The sequence below is a fragment of the Schistocerca nitens genome, chromosome 5 (genome assembly GCF_023898315.1).
Source record: "Schistocerca nitens isolate TAMUIC-IGC-003100 chromosome 5, iqSchNite1.1, whole genome shotgun sequence".
NCBI classification, from domain to species: Eukaryota; Metazoa; Arthropoda; class Insecta; order Orthoptera; family Acrididae; genus Schistocerca; species Schistocerca nitens.
Window position 1 is genome coordinate 241,785,069 of NC_064618.1, and position 17,569 is coordinate 241,802,637.

Consider the following 17,569-nt stretch of genomic DNA (forward strand, 5'->3'; position numbering starts at 1 on the left):
CATATCAACAAGATGTTTTTCTCGGGTGGCGCGGTTAACTCCAACATGCTAGTAGTTCAGCCTATGCCTGGCACACTCACCAGAAATTATCCAGATCCAAGTAGGGTAGGTGTTAGTTATTATTTATTCGAAGAAGTCCTATACTGTTGGTAGGGGCGTACAGAAACTTCTTCTAGGCTAACCATGTATTTCACAGAGGTAATCGAGCCTGTAGTATACCCATTTCAGGGTTCACCTATCTATCACCCTCTAAAACCGCTTTAAGTCACTCAGTGAATATCCTTACGATACTAGAACTTTCCATCCATCAGTCTGGGCGACTAGACATTTCTTTCCAACCCCATGTAATGAAAAGACAATTCATTTTCGATGAGAACATAGAAGTTAGACTACACAGCGTTGCTGCACGATGTCGCCCATATAATTACTTGCTGTTGCCACACCAAAACGTTAACGACACACAGGTGCAGCACTAACAATGAAGCCATTGCCAGCCAGGAGGCGACTTGTGCCCCAGAATGGCACTGCAGAATCTGTTGGTCGGCATCGTCGACTACCAGTGAATAACAGTATTATTTACAAAGCACTACTTGCATACAAGAGTTCAATGCACCCAGGAAGAAAATGGTGGATGTAGACAATGGAGTGATGACGTGCCACCTCAAAGTAACACAGTTGGAAGGAGTGCAAGGATGGGGTGAGCTTAGCAACCACTTACAGCTGGCCTCACGTATATTGTAGACAGCTCCACGCAATCAGAAATGCTGAGTGAATTCCCTGCATTGAATGCAGGACACGTTGAGGTCGACTGGAGTGTCAGGCGATGACACACAGGAAGACGCCGCCTCTCAGTGTAACCAGCTGAAAACTTGGCGCCCCTAGAATAGCAGTTGCTCCTAGCTGATGACGATGCTCATTGAGGTTGTAGCGGTTTGACCACACATTGGGCTGATGACTGGCGCGGAAATGGTCACGGAGATACCAGAAGTTTGAAGTCCACAAACAAGTTCGGCTAATGGCTGAGAAGGGAGCATTTATACTCTGCACACCCTGAAGTGTTGTGACAGGAACTCCCTTCCTTTCAAGCAGATGGCTGTGAAAGTGCATTGTTGTGCCTTGGCATATACTAACCCAGATAATTACTACGATAGATAGCTGTGTTGCACAATGCTACGCCAGTATTATTGTATCAATTAGCTGCAGGATTTCATCAGTGACAGGCCTGCAAACCACTCGGCTGCTTCAGCAGTCTTACCTGTGGCTGTTGCTAAAACAGCTGGCAAGGGGAGGAGAGATGTAGTAGCATAAAGCTCCTGAACACCACACTTTGTGTCAGTGTCTAGGATTATGTTCCAAACCTCTCCACAGCATCTCATGAAGTGAGGGCACTCGATAATGTTGATGATCATCTCGTCTGTTGGATCGGAATGTTACGTTTGGATGCCCTTTTGGTGCTATTCGAGAAGCGTGTGTTCTGTGGCGACACCATCCGGCTTCTCTCGTTAGCATTATACAAACAAAAAAAAGTAACACCACCCTACACATGCATCAATTACACTCACCTTCACTTCACATACACACGTCAGACACATCTTACATACCCGCAAGCAAAAGGGCAGAAGGAAACCGTTTCTACTTTTATCCTTCAGTCTCAGTTATACATTTTACATTACATGAAATGTTTCGATCACTATGGAGCATCTTCAGATCCAAGCAATTGCGTCAGCAACTCGTCTTGCCTGTCCAATACCTCATATCAGAGTGCAGTACACGGAATGGGGTTATTAACAAACAAGACGGATTGCTGGCACAACCACTTACATCTGAAGATCATCCAGAGTGACCGAAACATGCAATGTTATTAAAAATTGCAGCTGCGACTGAAAAACAAATGAGAATAGTTTTAATTATCATTACAATTACTGATTGTCTGAGGATGAACATGTTGGATATAGTCAAAACCCTTACCGGCCAAAATGGCTAAAACTACTCCTTGGAGTCTTCCAGATGGCACTGCCACACGACTTAATAGCTCCAGCATTTTCCTGAATTAGATAAATCTGGAATAGTTTCTAAAAGAAAAGTATATACGGGGATCTCTAGGTAAAAAAAAAACAAAAGAATTTATTGTGATAAATAAGTTAAACATGTACAAGTCAATACTGAGACGTTCCTCACTTTGATGAGGAACCGTTGAGCTGCGTTATCACACACACGGTGTTTACGAGGGACATAGCGCACCCGGCAGTTTAAGTAGAAGACGAGAAGATGTGCCTGCAGTGAAGAATGTTGACATCTCAGCAGTGACCCGCTGAGTCGACCGTAGGTACCGCAGCGTCGTTACCGACACCCGGAACTGCTTCACTCTTAGCTTTACCAGTGTGTGGCTCCACGTGCTTCACGCTAACGTCTTTCCCTTGGTGACGGGCAGCAAGCGGGTGAAAGCAGCGTTAGCTGAAACGTGCAGAAGTGCTTTTCAGACATAGATCTTTATGGATGGTGGCTCAGTTTTTGCAGCATAGTAGGCTCTGAGCACTATGCGACTTAACTTCTGAGGTCATCAGTCCCCTAGAACTTAGAACTACTTAAACCTAACTAACCTAAGGACATCACACACATCCATGCCCGAGGCAGGATTCTAGCCTGCGACCGTAGCGGTAGCGCGGTTCCAGACTGCAGCGCCTAGAACCGCTCGGCCACTCCGGCCGGCGCAGTATAGTAGCACATGCTGTCTAGGCTCTTTGTATCAAAACATTCCTTGCAGAATTTAGTATGGCTTTCCTCAGCCACTAACACTAAATCGACAAAACGAACACCATGAAATATATTTAAAATTAGTTTCTGTATGAGACACCTATGACTTTAGATTAGTGATATCTGATCTATTCCCAGAGGGATAAAATGAAATTTTCTAGGCGCTTCAGTCTGGAACCGCGTGACCGCTACGGTCGCAGGTTCGAATCCTGCCTCGGGCATGGATGTGTGTGATGTCATTAGGTTAGTTAGGTTTAAGTAGTTCTAAGTTCTAGGGGACTGATGACCTCTGATGTTACGTCCCATAGTGCTCAGAGCCATTTGAACCATTTGAAATTTTCTAAGAGGTAAAATACAAAAGGGATCAACTGTGTTTCGGTCACGAAACTAAATCGTTTTTGACACATCATTACTACCACCTCTTTTTCATAAGACTGTCCCTACAATGTACCATAAATTGCTTCACTATTCGTTTTGCAACAAATAAACAACTGATTAACAGCACGACACATTAGTAATTGTGTAATGACTACTACACTGTTGTAGGGCCTACACATTATTATTATTATTATAATTATTGCTATTGTTATCCGTGGCAGGGATCAGGCACAAAGCATTGCCATCCTGAAGTTTACCACTTCTGCCAGTTCAGAAGTAAATATAGCGCACATACATTAATTTCTGACGATTTAATTGTCTTGAGTAAGAGTATTGTCGTTTTTATACATAGTGATTCCCTGTTACAAATTAAGTTTTGTTGTACAATTTTCTGATATCATAGTTCATAGCTGTCACCTCCCCCCCCCCCCTTTTGCTTGAAATTAATTGTTCAAAAAATGTGCGTGAAATCTTAAGGGACTTAACTGCCAAGGTCATCAGTCCCTAAGCTTACACATTACTTAACCAAAATTATCCTAAGGACAAACACACACACACACCCATGCCCGAGGGAGGACTTGAACCTCCGCCAGGACCAGCTGCACAGCCCATGAAATTAATTCTCTACGGTTTTGTCTTGCTCTAGAACTAAACTGAACTTCGTCCGAACAGGCCTTGGATGCCGGCCGAAGTGGCCGTGCGGTTAAAGGCGCTGCAGTCTGGAACCGCAAGACCGCTACGGTCGCAGGTTCGAATCCTGCCTCGGGCATGGATGTTTGTGATGTCCTTAGGTTAGTTAGGTTTAACTAGTTCTAAGTTCTAGGGGACTAATGACCTCAGCAGTTGAGTCCCATAGTGCTCAGAGCCATCTGAGCCAGGCCTTGGAAGGTCCAACGGCACCGACCGGCCGCCGTGTCACCCTCAGCCCACAGGCGTCACTGGTTGCGTATATGGAGGGGCATGTGGTCAGCACACCGCTCTCCCAGCCGTATGTCTGTTTACGAGACCGGAGCCGCTACTTCTCAATCAAGTAGCTCCTCAGATTGCCTCACAAGGGCTGAAAGCACCCCGATAGCCAACAGCGCTCGGCAGACCGGATGGTCACCCATCCAAGTGCTAGCCCAGCTCGACAGTGCTTAACTCCAGTGATCTGACGGGAACCGGTGTTACCACTGCGGCAAGGCCGTTGGCTTTGTCTTGCTCCAGTAAGGTTAAATTTATGTTTCTGTATGGTTTTCAACTGATACAAGGAAGCAACAATGCGCAGGAGACTTCAAACGACGTAGCACCCTCACATTAACACTGATGTGTATGATGTGTGCGTGGACTTGTGCTAGCTACCGCTTCACTCTTAGGATATACTTCCGAGGGTTGCAGCGTCACTGCGTCACTTGGACGCAAGTATGGACGGAGCTAAGCTGACATCGCAGTTGCTCAAATTACAGAACATCTTTCCTACTCACTTCTAAGTATAACATTTATTTTGTCAAAATACGAAATACGCGGTATTACTAAAAATAGTATCCCGCATTCCTATACAGCACAGTTGTAAAAAAAATGGAAAGTAACTCTACTAATATATGTCAGGAAACTTGAGATATGACATTTTGTAAACAATAAAAATGGCACCCTCGGTCGCAGGAGGTTCTAAAATCATTTACTACAGCATATCGATTTCAGTTACTGTGTAAATCGATTTGCTGCAGTAAATGATCTCAAACCACTTACGGGCTGAGGCTACCACTTTTCTTGTTTGCATTTTTCTGGTTTGTTTTTTCTCGTTGTTTGTTATACTAATACTGCGGTCGTTGGGATCATCGTTCCCAATGGAATCGAACCTCAATACCACATTTTATTTGTATCGACAACGGTCAGATCTCTTCCTTATAGCGTGCTTCGTCCTCCGACACTATCTGGTAATAAGTATCCGGACACCTCTTTGTAATGCGTAACTGACTACTAGATGTCACGAGAGGCGGACCCACCAGTGTAAAAGGAGGTGGAGCGTATCGTGTTGTCAGTAGAGAAGCAGTCACGGCAGAATAGGTCCGTCAGTAGCGCTCAATGTCTTCGAACGTGGGCTGGTCATAGTGTATATCCGGACTAACACATCCATCAGGGATATTTCAATCTTACTAAAGCTGTCCATGTCGACGGTTGGTGATGTGCAAACGCCAAGGAACAACCACACTTAAACCAAGATCAGGCACACCTCATGTACAGAAGGACAGGAACCGTCGAGCATTCCGGAGTGTGGTTGTAAAAATTCTCATGGCGTCAGCGAAGGAATCACTCATGAGTTCCGAGGTGCTACCAAAAGTCCAGTTACCACAATAACTGTTCGTAGGAAGTTACACTGAATGATGGAGCAGTTCCTCACAGGCTACACATTTCAATAGTCAGTACTAAGTGACGCTTGAGGTGGTGTAAAGAACGTCGCCGTTGAACAACGAGAAAACGAATGATTTGGAGTGATAATTCACGCTATATCCTGTGGCAATCGCACGGAAGGGCTTGTGTTTGGCGATGCCTGGAGATCGCTACCTACCATCATGAGTAGTGCCAATAGTGAAGCATGGAAGATGTTCCGATAGGGTGGTGTTTTCCGTTGTTAGGGAGTAATCTCCTTATTGTGCTTCAGAAAACACTAAGTGCCGAACGATACGAATACATTTTGCAGAATTTTATACTGCGTACCGGAGAGGAACAGTTCGGAAACGATGATTGATTGTGTCAGCACGGCAATGCACCCTGTCATACACTGATGAGCCAAAACATTATGACCGCTGCCCACCGCAACGTTCGGTGCCACCTGGTGGCATTGTCGGCGTATGACGCAGTAACAAAAGTATGAAAGCGGAGCAGACGCGGACGGGTGTCACCTTACTGAAGATATGGGATGCAGATGGTGAAATCCATTGAGGTAAGCAACTTTGACAATTATTACGCACCCCCAGTAAACGGGTGTCTCGGAAACGGCGCAGATGGTCCAATGTTTCGGTGCGACTCACGTGAGCATCTATGGGGAGGGGTAGAAGGACAGTGAAACTACCACTAGTCGCTGAATGCTTCGACGTCTACGACTCTCCACAGAACGTGGGGTTGAGAGGCTTGTCTGGTCTGTAAAGTAGGACAGATGGTGATCTGTGGTATCTCTGCCGAAAGAGCACAAAACTGGTGCACGCGGAACTGTTTCGGAGCACACCGTTCATCGTACATAGTTGAACGTGGAGCTCCGCAGCAGACCACTCCTACACGCTCACACGTTGACCCGACGATATCGACAGCTAGATTGTAATGGACACGGGACCATCGGGATTCGATCGCCAATCAATGGATACGCGTCAGCTCTTCGAATGAATCACATTTTTGCTAGGTCGATGGTCGTCCCCACGGATGGCGTCATCGAGATGAACGGCGGCTCGGAACGTGCTGTGTGCCACAGGCGCAGGCTTATGGGAGCAGTATTGTGCTAATTATGCTATAGGAGACATTCTCTTGCGCTTGCAGGTACTACCTGTGGTAGTAATCGAAGACACGCTGACAGCAGCGAACCACCTGCATCGATCGCTTCAGGCTTGATGTCTTCCCCGACGGTCATGTCATTTTTCAGCAGTGTTACTGTCCGTGTCTCGGAGCCGGAACTGAGCTACAGTTCTTTGAACATTTTAGTGAACGCTCATTGACGTCTCGGCCAGCAGATTCGCCTGATGTAGATCCTATGGAAACCATCTAGCTCGCTATCGGTCACCATCACCGCGTACGAAAGTCAGTGACCCGTCATTTAAAGGAATTAAATAAACTTTGCATAGACATCTCTTGCCACATACGCCCATAAACCTACCAACAAACTGTCGCATTTCTGATACGTAGAATCAGTGATGTATTTCGTTCCAAAGACGGGCAAACAAGCTATTGAGCACGTGTCATAATGTTTTGGCTCAGAGTAAAGCAGCATCGCGAGGTAATGGTTCGTGGACAATAACATTGTTGAAATGGTTTGGCCTGTCCAGAGTCCCGACTTGAACTTAATTAAGTTACAATAACGACTTCCCTCCAGACCATAGCGACCATCGCTGCCTTCTCTGGTTTCGACTCTTGGGGAAGAATGGCTACTGTTTTCCACAAACATCCAGTCATCCCATTGAAAGTGTCCCCACCGTTGTTCAAGCAGTCGTGTAGGCGGAGGTTGAACGCGTTCCACATTACTGTCTTGTACGTGTCCGAATACTTTTGATAGGGGAGTGTAATCACGTGTGTTATATCAGCATATTCATGAAACACACCCCTTACTTTGCACTGACTCCGCACCTTTATATTGGCCACGCGCCGTCTAGGGCTCCTTTTCACGGTCCGCATGGCTCTCCCCGTCAGAGGTTCGAGTCCTCCCTCGGGCATAGGTGTGTGTGCTGTCCTTAGCGTAAGTTAGTCTGAGTTAGATTAAGTAGTGCGTAAGCTTAGGGACCGATGATCTCAGCAGTTTGGCCCCAAATTTCCAAATTTCCGCACATTTATCATCCCTGAATTACTCAGTACAACCTTCAGCAAGTACAAGCCTTGGCAGATAGATATAATACTTACCTATATTGACACCGCTAACAATGAAGAAGGGCAGCTGACAGCTTATGTCCAGGAGCACAGGGAAGATGACATTGCCCGATAGAGCAGCGATTCGGCCGAACATCATCGTCAGGCTGACAGCCGTGGTCCTGTAACATAGAAACGACCGAGTTCCAGCGCGTACTGTTTGCCGGTAACAGATAAAATCGACTGAATTTTTCATTCTTTAGCATCTGTTGATAGCAGTCTCATATAGGTTATGAGCTAGTCAGCTTCTGTCAGTGCTGACATGGCAGTCAGTGCTTAGATGTCATTCCGTCGAAGTGTCAGTATTTCAGTTGTTTTGGTGTTTTAGAATGAAGCGGCCTATTTCCCAGAATGATTTAATTCGGATATCTGTTGTTCAACCTGTATATCGATCGGACCGTGAAGGAAACCAAGCAGATATTTGGAAAGGGAATTAAGTTTTTCCAGCATTAGTGGTGTTACAGTAACTTTTTTAACAGTCGATGAGGAATTTTCGACGTATGACAAATGTTCCGTTCGACTTATCAACCATTATCTGAGTTAGTAGTCGGTTTTTCTCTGCACCTGTTCAACCAATGATGAGGTTAGCATTGACGATTTGGATCTCCAGGACTTTAAACTCAGAATGTTCGGGATGCACTGCCCGACGTCAATCGTATGGAATACAAGTCAAATGGCATGCACGTTCATACGACCTATGCCCTTTGACTATTTGTCTGTGGAAACACCTAAAAGGATAAATTTTCGTAGAGGACGTTCCGAATACGGAAAGGCTGTGTCATTGTGTCATGGAAAGCTTATAAGGTCTTCACACCACCTGCAGGGCAGTCCGCAATACGAGGACTGCATGAAAGTATCATTTTGATCAGTCTGTCAGTTTCTGTGCTTTAATAACATCTGACATTTCCTGTGAACGTAGTCAGGGTGTGCACTGAACAATGCTTTTTCAGTTATAACTGAAACAACTTAATATGTAGCATTATTTTTGTTTCATCAGTTGAGGACTCCTTCCTCAATATTTGTAAAGCAATTTTAATGTACTCTATACAGCGTCCTCATAGAATCTAAATAGTGTCTGTACACGGTGTCATAGGAGGAATGGTTGATATTCACTGATATGACTGGAACGATCATTCCAAGCAAAAATGTCTGTAAAATGCGTACCTTAAGAGCAGAGACCACTTCTTCATCTTTAAACACTGTGAAACAAATCTCTTCTACTTCAGGATCTTTTCTTTCCGTATTTTTGGAGGAGGTACTAAGGATGAAACAGTACAAAATTTTCTAACAATCATGGGTTCTAGAATCCATTCCTTAAGAGCTATGAGCACCTTTTTTAGTAGAAGAGATGTGTTTCACAGTAGGGAACGTGAACGAGTGATCATAGCTCTTAAGTTATGCACTTCGAAGCCCCTTTTTCCTGGACATTATTGTCCTTACTGCCACCTCTCAAAATATGGAAAGCAAAGAGCTTGCAATAGAAGAAATGTGTTTCGCTGCATGTAGGATGATGAACTGCTCATAGCTCTTAAAGTATGCGTTTTGAAGTCCATATCTACCAGACTCTTTTGCTTCGAATGATCGTTCATGTCATATTCCGGATTACTGACCATTCCTCCTGCCGCTCCCTGTATTACAAAATCTGAAACATGGCTGCGAAACAGCAACTATGTAATTCTGAATAGACTGAAAAATCCCTGATCTGGCGCTATCTAAAGCCACGTCTTCCAATAACTGTTTCATCAATTTCGTTTATGGCAAGAGCCGCTCGGCTTCATCTAAACTATTGTGGCATCATGTGATGTAGTAAGGCCAATTCTCCTGAAGAAGATATACACTCCTGGAAATGGAAAAAAGAACACATTGACACCGGTGTGTCAGACCCAGCATACTTGCTCCGGACACTGCGAGAGGGCTGTACAAGCAATGATCACACGCACGGCACAGCGGACACACCAGGAACCGCGGTGTTGGCCGTCGAATGGCGCTAGCTGCGCAGCATTTGTGCACCGCCGCCGTCAGTGTCAGCCAGTTTGCCGTGGCATACGGAGCTCCATCGCAGTCTTTAACACTGGTAGCATGCCGCGACAGCGTGGACGTGAACCGTATGTGCAGTTGACGGACTTTGAGCGAGGGCGTATAGTGGGCATGCGGGAGGCCGGGTGGACGTACCGCCGAATTGCTCAACACGTGGGGCGTGAGGTCTCCACAGTACATCGATGTTGTCGCCAGTGGTCGGCGGAAGGTGCACGTGCCCGTCGACCTGGGACCGGACCGCAGCGACGCACGGATGCACGCCAAGACCGTAGGATCCTACGCAGTGCCGTAGGGGACCGCACCGCCACTTCCCAGCAAATTAGGGACACTGTTGCTCCTGGGGTATCGGCGAGGACCATTCGCAACCGTCTCCATGAAGCTGGGCTACGGTCCCGCACACCGTTAGGCCGTCTTCCGCTCACGCCCCAACATCGTGCAGCCCGCCTCCAGTGGTGTCGCGACAGGCGTGAATGGAGGGACGAATGGAGACGTGTCGTCTTCAGCGATGAGAGTCGCTTCTGCCTTGGTGCCAATGATGGTCGTATGCGTGTTTGGCGCCGTGCAGGTGAGCGCCACAATCAGGACTGCATACGACCGAGGCACACAGGGCCAACACCCGGCATCATGGTGTGGGGAGCGATCTCCTACACTGGCCGTACACCACTGGTGATCGTCGAGGGGACACTGAATAGTGCACGGTACATCCAAACCGTCATCGAACCCATCGTTCTACCATTCCCAGACCGGCAAGGGAACTTGCTGTTCCAACAGGACAATGCACGTCCGCATGTATCCCGTGCCACCCACCGTGCTCTAGAAGGTGTAAGTCAACTACCCTGGCCAGCAAGATCTCCGGATCTGTCCCCCATTGAGCAGGTTTGGGACTGGATGAAGCGTCGTCTCACGCGGTCTGCACGTCCAGCACGAACGCTGGTCCAACTGAGGCGCCAGGTGGAAATGACATGGCAAGCCGTTCCACAGGACTACATCCAGCATCTCTACGATCGTCTCCATGGGAGAATAGCAGCCTGCATTGCTGCGAAAGGTGGATATACACTGTACTGGTGCCGACATTGTGCATGCTCTGTTGCCTGTGCCTATGTGCCTGTGGTTCTGTCAGTGTGATCATGTGATGTATCTGACCCCAGGAATGTGTCAATAAAGTTTCCCCTTCCTGGGACAATGAATTCACGGTGTTCTTATTTCAATTTCCAGGAGTGTATTTACAAATATCGAAACCATGGTAAAGGGATAATAAACCTTTATTTGCAATTGGTTGGCTGATTTTTCAATCCACTCTCTATTACTACGGCGTATGTTGTCTTTGTGTCTGGTTTGTCTGCGATAATGCGTGCACTATGAGGTTTATTGCAGCTTATCCGCACTTCTATATTCTTATTCGCTGTACTGCAGAAAACTTCGGAAATTACATCAACAGGGCGACTATATGGTAACATCTCATTAAAATAGAGTGAAATCTGTAGTACTTAAACTGAAGCATTTACGCTTATGATTATATTCTCACTGCGGCTGTGTAAGAAATCCTCCCGCAAAGTCTGCGGACGTAATGATGGGAGTAACCATAAACCAATAATCCCACTTGAATCGAGTTTTATGGCCGTACTATGCAAATATAATTAGCGGACATGCGGTTTTACAGTCGCATGATTATACGATGTGAACAAACTGCTTTGCACAAAAATTTCAGTATCTTGTATAGTCGCCTCTAAAAACGCTACCGTAGGTAAGTTATGAATAGGGACGACCTAAAGATGTATGGTATCATCTTGTGAAATAGGGTTCCAGGAAGTCATCTATAGCTAGACTGGATGTCGAACCTCAGGCGTCTGAGCGTTCCAGCCAAAGCTCCTTGTACTTCGTTCCTTCCCTGGAACTGCCACCACAAAATACACACAAATTTTGTTTCAGTAATCTAATGATCACTAGTAGTCCTGAGGTCCTTGATCTTGTCGAGGCTATTACTAAGTGTCGGACTGGTTGTTGTAGACTGGGATTAATACACGCCCTTATTTCACTAACATCCTGCTGATGCAAACGTAGAGCAACGACAGAAATTCATTTGGTCATCTTTACCCTTAAGCTGCAAAAATTCTCCAGAAGATGGATAAATCACTAATAATCAGTGATGCAGAGCTCAGTATACAAAGAAAACTAGTGAACCAACAACAAGGGATTTAGTCACTGTTAACCCACTGATGTAAATAATCTCTTGATTTTTTGCAAAGAAATTTTGAAAGCAAACTAATCCCCCAATTGGTTCTGTGGGTAGAGCTGCGCAGGAGGGACGTGCCACAATGCCAATGAATAAATCTAACGGTCTACAGTTTATGCTGGTACTGGAAGAAACGAATCTGTGAGGAGGTAGGTGGAGAGGATTAAATTTTGTTTAATTACAGATATTGAAATTTAGAACATAGTCGCTGACTCTGCCTGGCTTCTATCGTATTTTGTCTGTTAAAATAAATAGGTAACTGTAAACCCCAATAGAGGATACAGACGCTTTCTTCGACAATTCTAACCGAACCTGATTGAGTCGGATGTGAATCTTGAAAATTTTTCTGGCGCATAGAATATCCGATGGTGTTTCACGTGTGCAGCTGGCTGTGCAGCACGCAGCGATGTTTCTTCTGGGCACATCTAGGTGAGCTGGCCGCGGTGGTCTCGCGGTTCTAGGCGCGCAGTCCGGAACCGTGCGACTGCTACGGTCGCAGGTTCGAATCCTGCCTCGGGCAAGGATGTGTGTGATGTCCTTAGGTTAGTTAGGTTTAAGTAGTTCTAAGTTCTAGGGGACTTATGACCACAGAAGTTGAGTCCCATAGTGCTCAGAGCCATTTGAACCATTTTGAACATCTAGGTGAGCGGACGATGTATGTCACATGCTACCCACGTTGCACTAATTGCTAGCGTCCTCTGTACGTTTCACATTGTAACTATCAGGATAACACTTCTTGTAGGCAGTGCCCTCGATGTTGCAAACGCGAAACTCGGCTGTTCCGGTGGGCTGCCGCTCTCAATGGCTCTCAACGAGTCCGCTGTCCCCCTCGGTAACTCCGCATTCAGTGTAGCGGATTACTAACCGAAGGGACCAGGGTCCGATTCCCGGCCAGGTCGGAGATTTTCTCGGCTTGGGGACTGGGAGTTGTGTTATCCTCACTTTCGTATCGCCATGACTGCGTTCCCCTATTAAGATGGCACGCCCCGAAAGCCAATAATTCAAAAAAGATAGTAGTCTGTCGTTTACGCTGAGAACAGATGGTGGAGGTAAGGGGATTTCATGTGTTGTCCAACCGACAGCCTCTGTCCAGATTGATAAGGTTTTCTGCAGTGAGCATTTCCACAGATTCTTTAATATTGGAATCCCAAAGAGCATCAGTAGCAGGTAAACTTACTCTTTCTAGTATTCCATTCTATACCCGGTGAAAATACGTTGCGCAGCAATGACAGACTTCGTTCGTTGGCAAAGGTGATTGTAGCTTTGCTGTATGCAACGCTCTTCCACGGTAGGGGTGGTCTACCAACTGTTCAGTGTATAGTTGTTACTAATTGTAAGTACTGTAGCAGTGTAGGTAGTTTCGATACTGCACAAAGCCTGGGGTATGGAAGCGAAGACCCACGTGCCCTGTCAGCGCTTCTCAGACGACCGATAAGCTTCTTCCAGTCAGATCGGAAGACATTTAGCTATAGCGGGCCTCGGGGTTCGCTCGCTCTCTCTGTTACTGGCCTCGGCACGCAACGGACTGTTCTTGGAGAGACTGAAGTTTTCCGTCATGTCTTCCCCCATGCATGGCCTCTGTATCCCTTCTTCCAATAACCCACTTCAGTGTCAATTATGCCTTCAATTTATTACCATGAAATTCATTGCCTATCCTGTCGCTCACATTCCTAGCTTGGCCATTCTGTACACTATATACGCCGTGACATTGGTAACGTGTTTTCACAGATTATCATGTCCATCTCTTACGACCTCAAAATGGTTCAAATGGCTCTGAGCACTATGGGACTTAACATCTATGGTCATCAGTCCCCTAGAACTTAGAACTACTTAAACCTAACTAACCTAAGGACATCACACAACACCCAGTCATCACGAGGCAGAGAAAATACCTGACCGCGCCGGGAATCGAACCCGGTCTTACGACCTCGATAGCGGGAGATACGGATGCGTTATGTTCCTCTCTACAGCTTAATCCCTTGCACACTGAAAAATTTTCGTGTTTTGTTTCACAGTTAATGGCACCGCGAGTTCATGAAAAGAGAAAAAAAGGGTGGGGGTCAATTATCACGGCGCCGTGTTTGGAACACTCGCTCAGCCTGTAGAACGATGGTGGAAGGGTACGTAACGATTCAATATTCACCTCAAGTGATGAGGGAGACATAGAGATTCTGAATTAGGATGACAACAAGGGGATTTTAATCCTAGTCCTCTCGGACGTAAATATAGTGCCTTAACACGTGGACAATCTCGCACGATATTACGTAGGCACTTCACAAAGTAAGTTACGTGCGTGGTCCGACGCTAAGACCATTGCACAACAAGATTGACTCTTTGACAGAAGAGAGTATCTGTCACAGGTTCCCGGCAGACACAGTTCTGCTGCGGTGCGATTAACAGGTTCATCACAGCTTCAATTGAAATGGCGAGGCAAACAGAAATAAACACCAGATTTGAAGTACGACGCAGGAAAGCACAATTATTGTGCCAAACATCTCAATTCCTGAAGGACTGATTGTTAATTTCTGGCGGTATACGGATACAACTCAATGTCACGGCCAAACGCACAGAAATGGTCCAATAATTTGCCCTTTTTCGCACAGACGTCTGTGGTGCTCATCTGGAAGTCAAGATCCTGCACCAGGCAGTTCGTCTTTTCGGCAAGCTGAAAAACGTTGTGAGAGAAAAGAGATTTTCCAACCCTAAGAACGTTCACACAGATGTTTTCGAACGGATCGGTGTCCAAATAGCGGATTTTTATAGTCGGGGAATTCGACGATTGGTAAAACGTTCCAACCGTTGCTAACAGAGACTTGGTAACTGTACTGAAAAATAGCGTTACGTATGTGTGTGACTGTGAAGCGTAGTGCAGCATTCAATAAAAGTTACCTGGTCTGTCATGATAATGTGTAACCTCCTTTTTGAGGCCTCTCCTATACACATTCAGTGTGCTGCAACTTATTGCAAAATATAATGAGTAGTCAAATGAAGTCGAACACCCGCCACAACGGGATCACCACGGTGTCAAGACATTTATCCCACTGGAAGACGAGACGATCAATTCCGTTTTTGCAGAACGCGGCCGGTCGCTGACGGATCTACAACCACACCCGCCCGTGCACTTCTTCGTCCGCGAATTCAGTCGGACGAAATCATCCTGTTTCTTGGTAACGCCCGGCCTCACACTGCCAATCGAAGGCTATTATGCTCCTGCAATTTCGTTGAGAGACGGTGGCATTTTCTTCGTGCAGCACGGATCTTTCGCCGTGTGATTTTCACGTCTTTGGTGGCCTGAAGAAAGACACGTATGAATGTCGCTTTCAGTCGGACGAGGAAGTGCAATAGTGGATCCAACATGTGGGTCAATGAGCTGCAGTCCGCATTTTACGAAAGAGGAACTGATCGTCTCGTCTTTGGTTGGTTGGTTTTGGGGAAGGAGACCAGACAGCGTGGTCATCGGTCTCATCGGATTAGGGAAGGATGGGGAAGGAAGTAGGCCGTGGCCTTTCAGAGGAACCATCCCGGCATTTGCTTGGAGTGATTTAGGGAAATCACGGAAAACCTAAATCAGGATGGCCGGACGCGGGATTGAACCGTCGTCCTCCCGAATGCGAGTCCAGTGTCTAACCACTGCGCCACCTCGCTCGGTGTCTCGTCTTTGAATGGGTGTATGTCTTAAGGCGTGCAGTGATTTCTTCTCAATGGAACCATGTCCCGTTGTGACAGGCGTTCGGTTTTCATTTAACTGGTCTTCATAGCAAAATTCTTTTAACGAAATACTCCACCGTTCTTGTTTCTCTGCCGCGTATTATCACCAGCGTACCTTAGAGAGGTGGGGAATATGGTGACGACGACGCCCATCATGCAGGTGGAGCAGATTCCGACGAGCGCCAGGTACAGCGACAGCATGGCCAGCGTCAGGTCGGTGTTGGTCGACCACTGGACTCCGATGCCGAAAGCTCCACTCGAGAAGAAGCAGATCACTGCAAGAGACACACACCACCTCAGTTCATCCTAATCTCACACCTGAGTAACTGTGGTTAGTTTTAAAAAACCGCTAGCTTAGCAAACGCCTCAATACGCGCTGGCCGTCGTTGGTACTCACTCATCAGAGTTCGGTAGCCCAGCCAGTTGACGAACTGGCCCGCGCAGCTGTAGCCCAACGCAGACACCACACCCACGATAATAGAGTTGATGTAAAGTCGGCTGTTGGCCACTGTCTGAAAAATTACAGTACCTAAGTCACTGGCGTAGAGAGTTTTCTGTATACAAGATGACGTGCCTCTTTCCTCTTATTATGAAAGATAACTTTTAGGTAAGTTTAGTCGAATGGACAGAACGTGTCAGCCAATTAATGCCGAAGCGTCACAGATGAACCATCAGTACAAACAGACGCATTGCAGCACCGATAGACTCACACTCTTATCCAGAATGAGATTTTCACTCTGCAACGGAGTGTGCGCTGATATGAAACATCCTGGCAGATTAAAACTGTGTGCCCGACAGAGACTCGAACTCGGGACCTTTGCCTTTCACGGGCAAGTGCTCTACCATCTGAGCTACCGAAGCACGACTCACGCCCGGTCCTCACAGCTTTACTTCTGCCAGTATCTCGTCTCCTACCTTCCAAACTTTACAGAAGCTCTTCTGCGAATCTTGCAGAACTAGCACTCCTGACAGAAAGGATATTGCGGAGACATGGCTTAGCCACAGCCTGGGGGATGTTTCCAGAATGAGATTTTCTCTCTGCAGTGGAGCTTCTGTAAAGTTTGGAAGGTAGGAGACGAGATACTGGCAGAAGTAAAGCTGTGAGCACTGGGCGTGAGTAGTGCTTCGGTAGCTCAGGTGGTAGAGCACTTGCACGCGAAAGGCAAAGGTCCCGAGTTCGAGTCTCGGTCAGGCACACAGTTTTAATCTGCCAGGAAGTTTCACACTCTTATGTCTGTATAGTGTGAACATGGTTAAATGAACCGAAACCGGCAGCTTATACACTAAAGCGCCAAAGAAACAGCTATAGGCATACGTATTCGAATACAGAGATACGTAAACAGGTAGAATACGGCGCTAAGATGGCAAAACCTGTATAAGACAAAAAATTAGTGGCGCAGTTGTTAGGTATATTACTGCTGCTACAATGGCAGGTTACCAAGACTTAAGTGAATTTGCACATGGTGTTACAGTCGTCGCACGAGCGATGGGATACAGCTTCTCCGAGGTAGCGATGAAGTGGGGATTTTCCCACACAACCATTTCACGAGCGTACCGTGAATATTGCGAATACGCTAAAACATCAAATCCATGATATCGCTGCGGCCGGAAAAAGATCCTGCAAGAACGGGACCAACGATGACTGAAGAGAATCGTTCAACCTGATAGAAGTGCAGTCCTTCCGCAAATTGGTGCAGATTTCAATGCTGGGCCATCAGCAAGTGTCAGCGTGCGAATTATTCAAAGAAACATCATCGATATGAGTTTTCGGTTACGAAAGGCCACTCGTGTACCCTTGATTGCACGACACAAAGCTGTACGCCTTACCTTGTCCCGTCAACACCGACATTGGACTCTTGATGGCTGGAAACA

The 17,569-nt window shown here is 46.5% G+C and overlaps 1 protein-coding gene and 1 pseudogene across 1 annotated transcript in view; both read right to left on the reverse strand.

Annotated features, from left to right (window-relative positions):
- Nucleotides 1-2,161: 2,161 nt before the first annotated feature.
- LOC126259746 (synaptic vesicle glycoprotein 2C-like) overlaps nucleotides 2,162-17,569 on the reverse strand; it is a 158,864-nt gene continuing 143,456 nt past the window's right edge. Inside the window, exons 9-12 of the mRNA XM_049956736.1 lie at nucleotides 16,095-16,209; nucleotides 15,813-15,972; nucleotides 7,714-7,841; nucleotides 2,162-2,454 (exon numbers count right to left, since the gene is read on the reverse strand). Coding sequence (XP_049812693.1) covers nucleotides 2,399-2,454; nucleotides 7,714-7,841; nucleotides 15,813-15,972; nucleotides 16,095-16,209 — 459 coding nt within the window. The 3' untranslated portion in view covers nucleotides 2,162-2,398. The remainder of the gene's footprint in view (nucleotides 2,455-7,713; nucleotides 7,842-15,812; nucleotides 15,973-16,094; nucleotides 16,210-17,569) is intronic.
- LOC126261188 (5S ribosomal RNA) lies at nucleotides 4,206-4,323 on the reverse strand (annotated as a pseudogene).